General features: G+C 46.8%; 2 protein-coding genes across 2 annotated transcripts; both read left to right on the forward strand.

Moving 5' to 3' along the window:
* Window positions 1-120: 120 nt before the first annotated feature.
* lcp2a (lymphocyte cytosolic protein 2a) lies at window positions 121-10,334 on the forward strand. Its single transcript, XM_076749710.1, has 21 exons — window positions 121-305; window positions 850-912; window positions 1,247-1,293; window positions 1,643-1,708; window positions 2,539-2,564; window positions 3,178-3,218; window positions 3,817-4,000; window positions 4,358-4,452; window positions 4,523-4,586; window positions 4,763-4,840; window positions 4,993-5,018; window positions 5,202-5,221; window positions 5,606-5,716; window positions 5,850-5,868; window positions 6,040-6,055; window positions 6,151-6,238; window positions 7,434-7,474; window positions 7,894-7,976; window positions 8,195-8,269; window positions 8,953-9,102; window positions 9,745-10,334. The coding sequence occupies exons 1-21, from the start codon at window positions 228-230 to the stop codon at window positions 9,892-9,894; spliced, it is 1,521 nt and encodes a 506-aa protein (XP_076605825.1). The 5' UTR covers window positions 121-227; the 3' UTR covers window positions 9,895-10,334.
* A 2,118-nt stretch (window positions 10,335-12,452) lies between these two features.
* On the forward strand, window positions 12,453-15,471 carry LOC143332871 (forkhead box protein I3-B-like). Its single transcript, XM_076750695.1, has 2 exons — window positions 12,453-14,473; window positions 14,669-15,471. The coding sequence occupies exons 1-2, from the start codon at window positions 13,882-13,884 to the stop codon at window positions 15,373-15,375; spliced, it is 1,299 nt and encodes a 432-aa protein (XP_076606810.1). The 5' UTR covers window positions 12,453-13,881; the 3' UTR covers window positions 15,376-15,471.
* Window positions 15,472-16,095: the final 624 nt, after the last annotated feature.

A 16,095-nucleotide genomic window follows, 5' to 3' on the forward strand; every position in this document is an offset into this window, starting at 1 on the left:
TGGCAGAAGGGAGCAGCGAAGGACGAGGACGTCTGTGAGTCTGAGACAGTCCAACAGTGGACGTCAAACTGAGGAAGAGCAGCTGGACGGACATTAAATAAAACTGAAACTCGTCTCCAGGTGATCGTCTGTCTTTCCAATGGTGATCTCCTCTCGTTAGAGCAGAGGTCTTCGTTTTGACACTAGCTGGACGGACGTCGTGTCTTCTAGAAACGAGGTGGGGCAGGATGAGCTCCGACCAAGTGCCGTCCAGATCGGTAGTGATGGGCTGGAGTCCACAGCAGCTGGCTGACTACCTGAAGAGGGTGAGACCTCTGTCCATACTCTGTCTGTCTGTCCCCTGTCCTGTCTTTGTCTTTAGATGACTGAACTGAGATAAAGCTGCGTCACAGCAACGTCTAAAACATGGAATGTTGAGGTGGAGTCAGTTCGTTCTTGTGTGGTCACTGCAGTCAGTGACATGAACACTGCTGATCAACAGTGAACTGTCCTGACAGCACTGACCCGGACGGAGAGCCGGAGGGGCCAAAAGAGATGAAGCTGACAAAGCTTATTACTTCCGCAAGGAGGTGATGTCCTCAGTCCGGTTTGTTTTTGTTTGCTTGTTGAGGTTCAGGCTGTGCCTCCTCTCTGACACTGAGGTTCAGGCTGTGCCTCCTCTCTGACACTGAGGTTCAGGCTGTGCCTCCTCTCTCTGACACTGAGGTTCAGGCTGTGCCTCCTCTCTCTGACACTGAGGTTCAGGCTGTGCCTCCTCTCTGACACTGAGGTTCAGGCTGTGCCTCCTCTCTGACACTGAGGTTCAGGCTGTGCCTCCTCTCGCTGACGCTGTGTCTGCTTTATTTGTAGATGAGTCTGTCCGGCTGTGATAAAGTCGTGCTGAAGAACTCCATCAGTGGCTCCAGATTTGTGGTGAGTTCACAAACATCACAATAACATTTCTGACAGTCAGAGTCACCTCCTCCGGGGTGAGGAGGAGGAGGAGGTGAAGAAGGAGAAGAGGATGTAGATAAAGACAAGAGGAGGAAAGGAGGAGGTTTAGTCTGTAAGCAGTTGATTGGTCTCCTTCGGGGTTGAAGATGTCCTCAGACCTCCTCAGACCCCCTCAGACCTCCTCAGACCCCCTCAGACCTCCTCAGACTTTCTCAGACCTCCTCAGACCTCCTCAGACCTCCTCAGACCTCCTTAGACCTCCCCTCTCTTTGTCTGGTTTGACATCTTGACGCTGTTTTCTCGCTTGTTGCAGAATCTGACTGATAACGACCTCCAGAAGTTCCCTAAACTTCACGCTCCGTGAGTACCAACAAGCTGCTGCTTCTTAATGTTGAGGCGCCGTTTGACAGGACTCTGCTGTAGACCAGGTTCCAGCAGGGACCAGTCCTCAGCACTGTTCATGTTGTCCTGTGATGTCTGTGTGTGTTTTAAGCTGAAACTCAGACAGACAAAATGTTAAGAGCTCGTGAAATTATGACGTGATGCGCCTCCTCTCAGCTCCTCAGCTGATGGTTCACCTGTTTATCAACAACATGGACGCTTGTTGATTCTGAAGAAAGAGGAAACAGAGAGACGAGTGTCCACAGTCTGAATAACCTGTCTGTCTGTCTGTCTGTCTGTCTGTCTGTCTGTCTGTCTGTCTCCTCAGGCTGATCTCCAAGATCAGCACTGAAATCAGCAAGAAGGAGGAGCGACGAGGCCTCTTCAGTAAAAAGTACGTCCATGTTTCAAATCGTTGCTGCTGCTTTAAGATCATCTGTCCGGGGCCCTCAGGGGCCCCAATCTTTATAATGAGATTTAAAAGCTTCAGTTGGATGTCGAGGAGTCAATTTCTGATCAACTGTTCATCAGGAGTCGATCAGAACAGATCAGATGTATTAATAAACTGACAGATTACCGCAGTACCAGCTGCCTCAAGTACTTCTGCACAGTTTCCAGGTACTTCTCTTTCATGGTACTTCGTGCGTCGTCTCAGAGGGAAGTACTACTCCATTACTTTCATCTGACACCTTTAGTTACTAGTTACTTTACAAATTCAGATTGTTATCAGAGAGTTTCTTAAATCAGTTTCTCTGAGTTCCGCTCAATCGATCGGTCCATTAATGAATTATCTTATTTACAGAAAGTGATTGATCGTTTGGTGTTTGAGCTTCTCGGAGGTTTGATTTGCTGCTTTTCCTCTGAATGATTTGACAGTATTTGACTGTATTTGGCTGTACTGATGTTGAGTTCTGGACAACTTTCAGTACTTGAAATACATTTTCCTGATTATACTCAGTTTTATTCCTTAAAGTATTTTTCCAGTGTGGTATTAGTACTTAAGTGAAGGAGCTGAACTCCACTGATATGAGACAGATGTCCTCACTCACTGCTGAGCAGCTGCAAAAGAAGTGATCTTATGATTCTGTGATCTGATTGGTGAAAGATGATATTGATCAGTCAGTCCTGGCAGTGATTGATCAGTTGATTGACTGAGCAGTAAAGCGTGAACTGATGAAGAGGAGCTCACGGTCAGCTGTTTCTGTCTCTTTGTTTCCATTACAGAACGACTCCCAAGTATCATGAACCAGGTAGGATTCGGTATATTGATTACTGATCAAACGATCAACGAGGTGACACTCAGTACTCAGTATTTCTTAAATCTGATCTCTGATTTATTTATTTTCCACTTCAGAAATTATCACTTGAGTTTTTTTAAGCCTGTATTTATTTATTATTCAGTATTTTCATTCTACAGATTTTACATTTGATACTGTATTACTGTACTGTAATATTTATCATAGTATACTACTGCATGTCACCTTATATTTATATCCATACTGTAGTATACTGTACTACATTGTACTGTGTTCTACTGCTTTATTACACTAAACACAACATGATATTTGTACAATAACATCATTCTGGCGTTTGCTGTTACAGTCGATGTTTCTTATTACTCTCATCCGTATTGTTTCACTCGAGACAGTATTGCAGTATTATTGTGAGTACTGTGTGTATGTGTGTGCTGCTACTTCAGAGGATATATAATGAGTTTTCTCTGTACTTCTTCCTGTGAGGTTTGATCTCAGCTGTATTAAATGTGGGAACACATATGAATATGATGACACGTGTGATGATGTGTATGATGACACGTGATGACACGTGATGACACGTGATGACATGCTGTTTTGTCCTGCGCAGACTCGGCGGCTGACGTTCAGGGGTGGGCTGAAGACGAGTTCGTACGTTCATTTTTCTCTTTTCTCAGCTCTGAAATGTTTCTTTTACTCTGGTCAGCAGAGCGGGAAAGTAACTAAGTACATGTACTTAAATATTGTACTTCAGTACAAATTAAAGGTACTTTATCGTTTCCATTCTATGCAGCTTCTACTTTCCGACATGTCAAAGACAAATATTGTACTTTTTACACCATCTGACAACTTTAGTTACTTTTAAGTAATCTGATGCATCACTTTAAATTAAAGCAACCAACAGGATATGAAGTAGTTCAATGAACTGAAACATCTGCAGCAGCAAAAACAAATGAATGAACATTTTACTGCAACATGAACACTTTTACTGTAGTACTTTGAGTACAGTTAGCTGATAGTATTTCAGGACTTTTACTTGTAGTGGAGTACTTTGGTGGTGTGGTAGTAGTACTTTTACTGTAGTATCAGAGTACTTCATCCTGAAAAGCTCTGTTTGCAGTAGAAGCTTTAGAAGCTGCAGCTACATTATGGGATGTTGCTGCGTGGTTGTTAGGTTGTTACCGGGTGCTTGCAAGGGGGTTCAGGGTGGTTTCAAGGTGTTCCCTGTCATCCACCATTTCTCCTTCAGGACGACGAAGAGTTTGATGATGACTATGAGAGTCCGTACAGCGGGGACGAGGAGGGCAGCGGGGGGGACTACGAGTCCCCCAATGATGACGTGGACGGGGCCAACGATTATGAACCCCCTCCCTCAGAGGACGCGCTTCTCAAGGTGTGCCCCGCCCTGCCCATCGGAGACAGTGATTACATAGGTAAGCACCACGGGGGGGGGGGTCATACCATCTTAGTTCACTGACAGGAATGATTATACTGAACTCATGGACAGCTGTTAGCTCATGGATAGCTGTTAGCTCATACAGCTGTTAGCTCATGGATAGCTGTTAGCTCATATAGCTGTTTGCTCATGGATAGCTGTTAGCTTATGGATAGGTGTTAGCACATGTAGCTGTTAGCTGATGTAGCTGTTAGCTTACACTTGCTAAACAGGTGAAGTGCAGAAGTTATTGGATTCACAAAGACTGTTGTCATGGAAACCAGCCTTCCAATGTTTTCTAACACAAACTGTTACGATGAAATAAATGTGTGTGTGTGTGTGTGTGTGAGTGTAGATAACAGGGATAACCATGTGTCGTCCAGAGGCCTGCCCCCTCCCGTGTGTCCCCGCCCCCCAGCGTCCACGCTATCTGTCCCGTCTCCTCGGATGGTGAGTGTGTCTTTGGTCTTTGTGTGTCTTCAGGTCTCCAGTGACATAAACCTCTGCCTGCCTCTCACAGGCCGGAGAGTCGCCCTCCAGAAGAGACCCCTCCCCACACTTTGGAGGACGAGCATCAGGAAAAGGTGGGCGAAAAGGTGGACTGTCCAGCTGCGGGACAGACAGACATGCTGAGTGGAGTTCGAGTCCGTCGTGTTTCGACCGGATGTTTTACAGTTTGGATGTTTTCAGATGAGAAATGAAGCCGATTGGCTGATTGATCACCTGCCAGGTGACGTCTGATCTCTGTTGTTGTGTTCAGTTCCTGCAGAGCCGCCGCAGATCTTCCGTGGCAACAAACCGGGCCGAGATTCAGGATCCAGCTCGTCCCCCATCAGAGGTAATCCTGGACCCATCAGGTTCTGGTCTTTGTCTTTCAGCTCTTTAGATCCTTTTAAACAGACTAATAAATGTAAATGTGATGATCAGAGATCGACGAGCGTCACTTTATTTATCTGAAACTCTTCATCATGATGGTTTTCTCTTCTTCAGGTCCTCATCGCAACACAGTGGACAGGGTGAGTACGTCTTCTGAAGTGGACTTCAGTAATTCAGTTAAATTCAAGTGAATTGAAAACTAAAAGGGACCGAGAACAGAACCTTGAGGAGCTCCAGACCCCCAGGCACTGAGGATGTCTGCTCTGTCCTGCCTTCAACGTTTCTTCTTCACTGTGTACATTTTATGTCTGTGTTTCATACAGCCGGGCGCACAACCATGGAGGTAACACACACACACACACACACACACACACACACACATACACTCACTCAGTCAGTGTCGTCTACAGTCGTCTCCTCATCTGTTCGTCTCCTCGTCTCCTCGTCTGCTCATCTCCTCGTCTGCTCGTCTCCTCGTCTGCTCGCCTCCTCGCCTCCTCGCCTCCTCGCCTCCTCGCCTCCTCGTCTGCTCGTCTCCTCGTCTGCTCGCCTCCTCGCCTCCTCGCCTCCTCGCCTCCTCGTCTCCTCGTCTGCTCGTCTCCTCGTCTGCTCGCCTCCTCGCCTCCTCGCCTCCTCGCCTCCTCGCCTCCTCGTCTGCTCGTCTCCTTGTCTGCTCGTCTGCTCAGTGTTGTATTAAGGTTTTTTGTTGGTGTCTTTGTCTGTTCAGGCCTCAGCCGGACGTCCCTGATCCTCCCACCTGGTCCAAACCTCCTGCTCTTCCTCCAGCCTCCACATCCATCAGCAGGAGCAACTCCTCAGCCCGACCTCCTCCCAGCAGGTCAGCACACACGAGTCAGTCGTCCAATCACCTTTCAGATGGTTGGTGGAGGCATATGACAGCGATGAAGCAGCTGTGAGACGATCAAACTTTCCTGAAGTGAAAATCAATCTTTCTGTGTTTGTTCTGACAGGTTTGACGTGAGGAGGGAGGTGAGTTCCTCTTCGTCACAATGTCACTGAGATGCTGACTTTACCCAGAATGAGCTCTGACCCTCTCCTCCTCTCCTCCTCTTCTCCTCCTTTCCTCCGCTCCTCCTCTTCTCCTCTCCTCCTCCTCTTCTCCACCTCTCCTCCTCTTCTCCTCTTCTCCTCTTTCATCAGCAAACACATGATGAAGGTGAGATTTCTTCTTGCTTTATAAATGTTTTCCTCTTTTCATGGTGCAGTAAAGATGATCTGAGTGATTCTCTGAATTCCTCTCCTCTCCTCCAGCTCCTAAACACAACACCTTCCCCCTTCATCATAAAAGTTTGCCCCCCCGCCCTGGACTTCCTGGCCCCACATCACGTCACGGAGACAGGTATGACAAATTATAACAGGAAAATAATTGTTTGTGTGTGTGTGTTTGAGGAACCCTTACTTAACCTTTCTGTAAATGAACTTGATGTCTGTGACAGGGCTCGAGACTGCGACCAAAATGGTCGCATATGCGACCTCTTTTTCAGAGTTTGCGAGTAAGAATTTCATCTGGTCGCGTTCGTGCGAGCGCATCAGTTTTATGGCTCCGTGTTAGACATTGTGGTTGAAAGTCGTCCTTTTTTTCACTGGTTTAGTCAGCCGCCTCCACCTGCACTCTCTCCTGTTGAGACAGCGCCGTCGCGTGCACATAAGCCGTCGCATAAACGCGCAGCGCACAGAACTTCAAGACACCAAGACTAGCGTTTCGCTATTCTCAAAAATGAAGCGGTCTATTGCTGATTTTTTCCAAAAACTAAATAAGGAGAGAGAGGAGGAGACTGGTGGTTAGGTAGAGCCAGCAAAAGGTGCCGAATCAGACGGTAGGCCTACTGTTGATGAGGAGGTCAGGGAGAGACCCGCCGAGCAGCAGGTGAAAAAAAAAAAAAAAAGTACTGCTTTCAACCACAATGGCTGACAGTACCCGTGGTTGCGGTACGAAGGGGGAACTATGTTGTGTGTCTGGTGTCGACAGTGTGGCCCGTCTGTTGCAGGCAACAATAAATTTGTTACGGGGTCGACACAATTTAAGCTGGAAACTGTGAAGTTACACAACGACAGCATAAAACACAAAACCTGTCGGGACCAATGCATCACCCGAAACACTGAGCCCCTCCCGACTTTTTTTCAGCGGATGGATGAGAGTAATCGCTCAACAGAAGAGAACGAAATGGTCATTAAGTTTAACACTGCCTATAACATAGCGAAAGAGGAACTCCCGTTCACACAATTCAAATCCCAGATCGCACTGAATGTGGGCTGAATGTGAACCCAACCTATGCCAATGACAAGGCATGTGCCCAGTTCATAGGAAAATCCAGTGCTACCAGTGGAAAAGTTAGTGTAGAGCCCTGTGTGAGGTTCTGGTTCTGGTTCTGGTTCTGGTTGTGTTTATGGTTCTGGTTCTGGTTCTGGTTGTCAGTTTGCCCTCAGCACAGATGTCTTCACACCATCCTTCGTGGTGATAGGACACAGTGAGGACGTTGCTGTGAGCACCTGGACTGGTGTAAATGTTCATGTTGTGTGTTCTTGTGTTTCAGCATTCCCTCTGCAGGATCGCTGCCTCACAAACTTCACTCTGGTAAGAACTCAGAGGACAACAGCTGAAGTTTGACTCAAACTTTGACTTTTTTACGCACGTTCTGATTTTCTTTGTGTCTGAGCGTAAAGTCCCTCAGACGGGACAGACGTGATGCATTCACGAGTGTTATGAGGACTCGGTCCTTTAACTCTTCGTTCAGGACGACGTTTTAATCCAGGTGAAACTACAGAATCAGACATTCAGCGGGATGAAGCCGACGTCCTGAATGGAGATTTAAATCACTGAACGTCCTGTTCCTCAGCGTCCTCTCACACGTCCGTCCTGTCTGATCCCACTCAGACAGTCTGTGCTGCCCTGTGGACACCAGGGGGCGCTCCATCATCTCTCAGCTGCTGTAAACACTGCACTGACTTGGTTTGTGTGTGTGTGTGCGTGCGTGTGTGTGTGTGTGCACGCAGCAATGGCTGAACAAAGAGGCAGTTTCGGAGGATCAGACAGACTGTCGTTTCGTCCTCCTCCATCCACTGCAGGATGCACACAGGTAACAACACACACGCACAAATAAACTTATTATTATTATTGTTACTATTATCATCATCAGTTCAGTGTTGAAGCTGTTTCTGTGACGTTCTTCAGTCTGAACAGCAGGTGGTGCTGTTGTCTTTGTGTTTGCTGTTCTGTTGAACTCTGTGTGTGTGTGTGTGTGTGTGTGTATGTGTATGTGTATGTGTGTGCATGTGCATGTGCATGTGCATGCAGGGGCTGGACGATAGCTGGTATGTGGGTAAAGTGACCAGAGGTCAGGCTGAAGGATGTCTCAAACACGTCTGCAAGGTAACAGAACACAACACATTCTTCAGGTCAACTACCACAAAGTAAAAATACTCCAGTACTACAAGTAAAAGTCCAGTACTTTGAGAGTGTAACCCAGTATATGAACTTAAAGTATCAAAGTAGCCGTAGTGGTTCTGCAGAACGTGTGTGTGGTGTGTTTGGGCGGCTGGTTTCTTGTATTTTAATGGTGCTGCTGTTTTCAGTGGACTGAGTCTCTAACTTTGCTTTGTGTGAGTTGTTCTTTCTCGTTCGCTCTTTATCTGACGGCCAAACGAGTTTTTGTCTGTCAGAGAGCTGAAAACATGAAGTCTGATGTCTGTCATGAATAAACCTCCAGAAATCTGCTCAGAAACCAGAGAAGGAGGCTTCAGAGCCTGAGAATCAGCTTTTCAGAGTCACAGTGATCCAGGGACAGTCGTCTGTCCCTCCATGAGAACACTGCTAACGAGAGCTGCTCCTAACAGCTAATTCAGCAGTTCATGGAGACACACTCCGATTGCTAATGGCTGACTATAGCAGTGAAATACATGTAGTGCAGTGAAACGTACCGGCGTTGCCTCTGAAGTATAACATAGTATCTGGAGGGTACAGTAACTGAGTAAATGAACTTAGTTTCAATGATCAGGAGACGTTGTCTGTCAGTTTGCTGTGACGTCCACCCTAATGTCTCTGTCTGTGTTGAGGACGGGGCGTACCTGGTGAGGGACAGCACCAAGCAGCTGGCCAATCAGCCCTTCACTCTGATGGTCTACTACCAGGACAAGGTCTACAACATCCAGATCAGACAGCAGAACCAGCAGTTCCTGCTGGGAACTGGACTCAAAGCCCAGGAGGTACACATGACCCACTGAGTTGATGCCCTCAGAAGGAGCCACTCACTAAACCCCACCCCTGAGCAGCGGTTGTCCAATCACAGTTTTGCAACAGTAACTATAGTAACAGTGTGTGTCAGAGTCAAACTGTTTGTCTGCTATAATGTGAGCTGCTAATGTTAGCACGTCCAGCTAACTTGCTTAACTGCCTACGGTTACTTCAAATGGCAAGAGTTAGCACACCATTAGCTAAGATCATTAGTTTGTGTTACGTTGAAAAAAACATTGAAAAATAAGCCGGAGACACAGTTTTAACGCACGATGCTCGTGTTAGCTTATTTAGCTAGTTAGCTACAGCTGATAAAGTCTGCTGGTCGTTGTTGTCTTTCAGTAAAACTGACATTCATCAGCGAGAAATATAAGCTGCTTTTGTTTCATGTCTCTGAAATCATTTTATTCGAACGTGACTTTAAACTTTGATGGTTAATTTAATCTCAAATCGGACTGTTAGCAGTTACTGCAGCACACTGACTGCTGGAGCGAGTGTTAGCATTAGCATGAGTGATAAACACCACCTGAGAAACAACGCTAAAGTGTGTGTGTGTGTGTGTGTGTGTGTGTGTGTGTGTGTGTGTGTGTGTCTGTTTGTGTGCGCGCATGCAGACTTTCCCATCAGTGAGCGGCATCATCTCCCATTACTCCCAGTCTCCTCTGCTCCTCATCGATGCTAAAAACCGCGGCTCTGGCCAGCAGAACCAGTGTCTGCTCTCCGACCCGGCTGGATACTTCATGACCAGACAGAACTGGCCCTGACGGGACAAACCAGGTCAGACCGGATCGGACCGGATAAGTCAAACTAGGCCAGCAGGCAGACTTGAGATGAATGAGTGACAGGTGTGATGAACAGGTTTATTTCAGCGACGCAGGACGATGTCACAGCTTTCACGTGTTGCTTCATTTGCTTATTTTTGGCTGCAGCTTTTCGACTCTCTGTTCTTCAGTTTGGAGGTTTGGCACCATAAACCTTCCAGACCTTTAAAACAGGTTTAAAGAGGTTTTCATTTGGACTTCTGTGTGACAACGTGTTGGACTAACGCTGTGTTTAAGTTTATCTACATTCAAACTATGCACATGGCTAAACGAGGTACGCTTCCTGATTGTACTAACGAGCTTAACTCTGTTACTTCACTCTCAGTCTTTCATTCTCTGTAGTCACGTTCTGCTGCTTTGTGTCATTAAACCGTCCTGAAAGTATCAGCCGTGTCCTGATTGGTCAGCAACTTGTCGTGAGTCTCCCCTGTGAACAGACTGCAGCCTCGTTAGCACCCCCATGAGGCTGAAATGCTCACTGCAGACGGAGACGTAATCTCAATTAACTAATGACTTCAGTTTCTCTGCAGATTCAGATTCAAAACAAGTTCAGACTGTAAATAAATGAAGATTAAACAGAAAGTTAATGAAACGAGCTCCACGTTGACGAGCTGCAGCATTAAAGTGATGAAACACATCCATGCATCAATAATTCTACTGCAATATTACAATTTTGCTTTTAGTACCTTAAATGTGTTTTGTTTTTTAATCTTTTGTACTATTACTACTGTAAGAGTTTGTACTTTTAGAGTATTTCTACACTGTGGTAATGTTACTTTCACTTCAGTAAAAGATCTGAGATCCACACGCTGCATATTATTGTAATGATAAAGATAATAATAAAAACGTTTATCTTTCCAGTTCTTTTCATAACAATGTAAAATAAGAATAAGAATAAACAGGAATGAAAACACGATCGATTAAATGTCAAACATTTCAAAAAGCGTGACGAAGAGAAAAGTTTGAAAACAGATTTTAATGAAGTTTCACAGTTTCACACAGCCCCGAAGGTGACCTGTAGAATAACAGTGATGGGATCATGTGATCATGTGATGACATCATGCCTCTGGGTCCCGCTGGTGAGACGAGCAGCATGATGATGCTTCAGTCCAGCAGAAAGGACTGTGATTGGTCGAACTGGCGCGGTTGAAATGACTGTCAGGTCAGCTTCCGTCGTGTATTTCCTGACGAGTTGACGTCACGTCAGATGAGGACTGAACTGATGTCCTTCAGCTTCCTCTGTTTGACACTTACTTATTCTGTTGCTTTTTTCCCATGAGCCCCTGCTTTTACTCTGAGAAGCCCCCCCACACCCCACACACACCCCACACACACCCCACACACACCCCACACACACCCCACACACACACATAATCCCAGCCGTCAGTCAGTTACACTTCAGACTGTGTGTTGTTTTGTCTGCGTTGTCCGTGAAGGCACCGCAGGGCGAAGACTGCTGCTGCTACCGCCAACTGTCAACACACACACACACACACACACACACACACACACACACACACACACACACACAGGTGTGACTTACCTGAGGTTGAGTGTGTCCTCTTAGCAGATAAGACGTCGCTCTGAGTCTTTTGGATTAAAGGTGAGACTTCGGTTAACGTCTGCGTCTCCAACCTGAACCTGACCTGACTGAGAATACGAGAGTATTCACATGCTGTATTACAGTACAAGTACTAATACACACTGTACAAACACTCAGCACAAGTACACTCCTGCATTGTATAGTCCAACCAACAGTCCAAAGCTCCACATTATTATAAACACATTCAGATAGTTGAGATCATTGAGAGGAAAAGCAGCAAATCTAACATCTGAGAAGATCAAACATCAAATGATTCCACAGCAAAAATCAATGAAACCATTAAAATAACAGACGATCAATCACTTTCTGTCAATACACTCATTGATTAATGGACTGATCGATCCTGATGAACTCGTAGAAACTGTTGGAGTTTGATTTAGAACAAAACATCAGATCTTGTGAACTCTGTCACAGTCTGGATTTGAAGAGTAACTACGTAAAGATAAAGCAATGGATCAACAGATTTAATGATCACATGACTGAGGATCAATCAGCTCCACCTCGAGGTCACTGCCTATCCTGAACTGAATGATTGAACGCCACACAGAATCAATCAATCAATCAATCAATCAATCAATTGATCAATCAAACAAGAAAATAAGTCACATATAAAGATTAAAAAATGAAATAACTTTTTATATGAAAAACTGATGATGATGATGAAAACTGACGACGGTGATGATGATCGTATGTGTCACATCTGACAGAAACCAGTACATACTGGTTTTCCTCCAAACATCTTCCTCACATTTGTCTTTTCTGCCTTAAAATAATTCGTGAAACATTCACATGAAAATTTCTTTCGTTCGTTTCACCATTAAACTGATCACATCGATCAACTGATTATCACACTGATCACTGTGGGCTTCAGCTGACTTCATGCTGTGTATGTGTGTGTGTGTGTGTGTGTGTGTGTGTGTGTGTGTGTGTGTGTTGGGGGGTCGTCCTCAGAACAATAGTTTCAGGCGACACCTCAAACAGCACCTCTCTGTCTCCGTCTGTCTCTCTGTCTCCCTCTCTGTCTCTCTCTGTCTGTCTCTCTGTCTGTCTCTCTCTCTCCGTCTGTCTCTCTCTGTCTGTCTCTCTCTCTGTCTGTCTCTCCGTCTGTCTCTCTCTCTCTGTCTGTCTCTCTCTCTCTCCGTCTGTCTCTCTCTCCATCTGTCTGTCTCTCTCTCTGTCTGTCTCTCCGTCTGTCTCTCTCTCCATCTGTCTCTCTCTCTCTCTCTGTCTGTTGTCAGTCTTCAGAATCTCTTTTCTAAAACAGATTCAGTTTCACTTTCTTCTCTGAGGGAATCTGTTTCCTCTGAATCAGCACATTTTAAACTAACATTACTCAGCATTTCAAAAACATCCCCCAGGTCAAGTTTTTACAGTCAAAAATCCAACAAAATAACAGCAAACCAAACTCCATTCAGTTTCTGGGTAAAACAAGCTGTCTGACGCTGATAAGAACCAACTGCTGCTGGTCGCTTCCTGAAGTCATAGTTGGATTATGGTTTGGAATAAAAAGAAAAAAACAAAGCAGAGGAGCTCAGAGCTGTGTGACAAGACAAATAACACTCCGGCACAATTAGCCTGCTTTCAATAAGTAATGTTTCAAAAAGTGTGTTTTTTCAAAGGGAGTTCAGTAAGTACAAGTCTGCTGAATCAGCTGTTATCTGCTCCTTTTCGCAGCTCCTGTTAGCAGGGGCCTCGTGGACGGACAGACTGAACAGAAAAATCAAATGTCTCATTTTGTGTCTGAAATGACGACCGCAGCCTGTGGGCGGCGCCAACGGGAGATTACACTCTGACTGATGTTTGATATCCAGAGTATGGGGGGAGGGAGAGGGACATGGAAGAAGTGTGCGTGCGTGCGTGTGTGAGTGCGTGAGTGTGTGCGCGCTTGCGTGTGTGCATGCATGCATGTGTGTGTGTGTGTGTGTGTGTGTGTGTGTGTGTGTGTGTGCATGCTTGTGTGCGTGCATGTGTGTGTGTGTGTTGACATACCTCAGCATTAAATCCTCAGGCTCTAAACAGCTTGAGGGGAGGAATTCAGCCCAGTCTTATTCAAATGAACCCCCACCACACACACACACACACACACACACACACACACACACACACACACACAGACACCACACACACTCACACACACACCAGTAGCCAATCAGCTCGTCTGTGGGTGGGGCAGCAGGGTATAAGTTCCTCAGGTGAGCAGGACAGGTGCAGGACGATGTCAGCAGCTTCTACAGACACACACATTTTCACATAAACACACACACTTGAGCAGCAGAAGACGCCGCCACAGACACCGAGAGGCAGGAAGTGAAGACAGAGAGCGCAGCATGGCATCCTTTGTCCCGGAACAGGGTCTGTCCCCCCCCATCTGTGGACATTCTCTGCCCCAGCAGGAGCTTCTCTCTCTGGGCCTCGACCCGTCTGACTTCAGCCTGTACAGCCCTCCAGCTCCTCCTGACTGCAGCTCATCTGCCTCACCGTGGCTCCCACCTGACAACCACAGTGACCCTTACCTGTGCAGGCCGGAGCCGGGCCCTGTCCCCGCAGGAGGCCCAGCTGGAGGCCCCTCAGGAGGCCCCACAGGAGGCCCATCAGGACTCCTCCCAGCATTCCCTCCAGGACTGCCCCCACTGTTCAGAGGCTTCTTCCCTCATCTCTACTGCCCCGCCTGGTTGTCCATGTCCTCCCGGGACGACGCGCTGCGCCTCGTCCGCCCGCCGTACTCCTACTCTGCCCTCATCGCCATGGCGATACAGAGTGCACCCGAGCAGCGGCTGACGCTCAGCCAGATCTACCAGTATGTCTCAGACAACTTCCCCTTCTACAGCCGCAACAAGGCTGGCTGGCAGAACTCCATCCGCCACAACCTGTCGCTCAACGACTGCTTCCGGAAGGTTCCCCGTGATGAGAACGACCCAGGTGAGACAAACTGCCCCTGAGTTTAAATTCGCCTTCATCCTTTGTACCACCATGACACTGCTGCGCTGTTTGTTTTCAGCTACCGAATTGTGCTTTTCTTTCATGTTCTGGTGAAAGAGAAGATAAACAGTTGCTGTTCTTTAACTTTCCTCCTCCTCCACCTCCACCACCTCCTCCTCCTCCTCCTCTCTGCAGGTAAAGGAAACTACTGGACTTTGGACCCAAACTGTGAGAAGATGTTTGACAATGGAAACTTCCGCCGTAAGAGGAAGAGGAAGGCTGATAACACGATTCCTGGAAAGAAACCTTCCTCCTCCTCCTCCTCCTCCTCATCCTCTGACTCCTCCTCATCAGAGCCCAGCCCTAAAATTCCCATCATGCACTGCAGCAGTGCTGACAGCAGCACAGAGCTCCCTGCTCTCTCAGATGTTCCCCCCGGCCTCAGCAGCTTTTTGCGTCACCTCCAGGACTCCCTCCTACCTTCTCCTCCTCCTCCTCCTCCTCCTCCTCCTCCTCCTCATGCTGGCTCCACCTCGCTGTACATGCAGGTACCTGACCACGCCTCCCCCTCCTCTTCTCCTCCTGCTCAGGGATACGTCTCCTCTTACTCACCCGGCGCTGTGGTGCCTCAGTGGGACACTTGCAGCTCCTCGCCTCCCCTCTACTCCTCCCCACCTCCTCTCTTCCCCTCCTCCCAGTCCAGTCCCCCTCAATTTTCCTCCCTCGTCGACCCTCACGCCACCTCGCCTCCACTCTACGTTGACCTGCAGACGGCCTCCTGTCTGCTGCCGGAGGTGCAGGAGGTCCAGCAGCTACAGCAGCTTCAGGCCCAGTGTGAGCCTCTGTTCTCTGGGGGCTTCACTGACGCTCTGCCCCTCGACTCTCTGGTTCTCCAGCAGTGACGCAGACCTGATGATGACGTTACGTGTTTACACTGAGAACTGATGTTTGGTTGAATTGTGTGGATGCTTGTATTTATCTTTGCCTAAAGCTCAAAAAGGGGGTGAATGTTTTTTACAGTGTAAATATGAGTTGAATATTTGTGTTTGGAATAAAAAAAGGAAAAATCAACAATCTGAATCAAGTGTTTTCTCCATTTTCACAAACTAAATCATCAAATCTCCCAGAGAAAAAAAAAAGTTTAAGTCTCTGAAAAAAGAGCCGAAACTGAAATGAACTAAACGTAGATTTGATCAAATAAGAAACTAAAAAATGACTAAATTGTCAGAAGATACCGAAAAAAGAGAAGAAACAATAATTACATGTCGACAACAAACAACCAGCAGCTCAAGCAACACGTTGGATACCAGCCAGTCACGTGAAAGACAGACTATGAGCGTTAGCTTCTGTAGCAGGCTAGCACCACCTGCACTTTATAAAACAACCTGATTGTATTTGTCAGTCATTTAGCAGAGGATGCTTTGCACGGCTAACAGAAAACAAGGAAGAGTGCAGTAAAAAACACAGTACTGTAAAGAAACACAGTAGAGTGCAGTAAAAAATACACAGTACTGTAAAGAAACGCAGTAGAGTGCAGTAAGAAAAGGATGTCCAGGTGAGATGATGCTGTCACACTACAGTCAGGTTCAGGTGTGTTGAACTTCACCAGGGTGGAGTGGAGC

This window comes from Chaetodon auriga, chromosome 15 (genome assembly GCF_051107435.1).
Source record: "Chaetodon auriga isolate fChaAug3 chromosome 15, fChaAug3.hap1, whole genome shotgun sequence".
NCBI lineage: Eukaryota > Metazoa > Chordata > Actinopteri > Chaetodontiformes > Chaetodontidae > Chaetodon > Chaetodon auriga.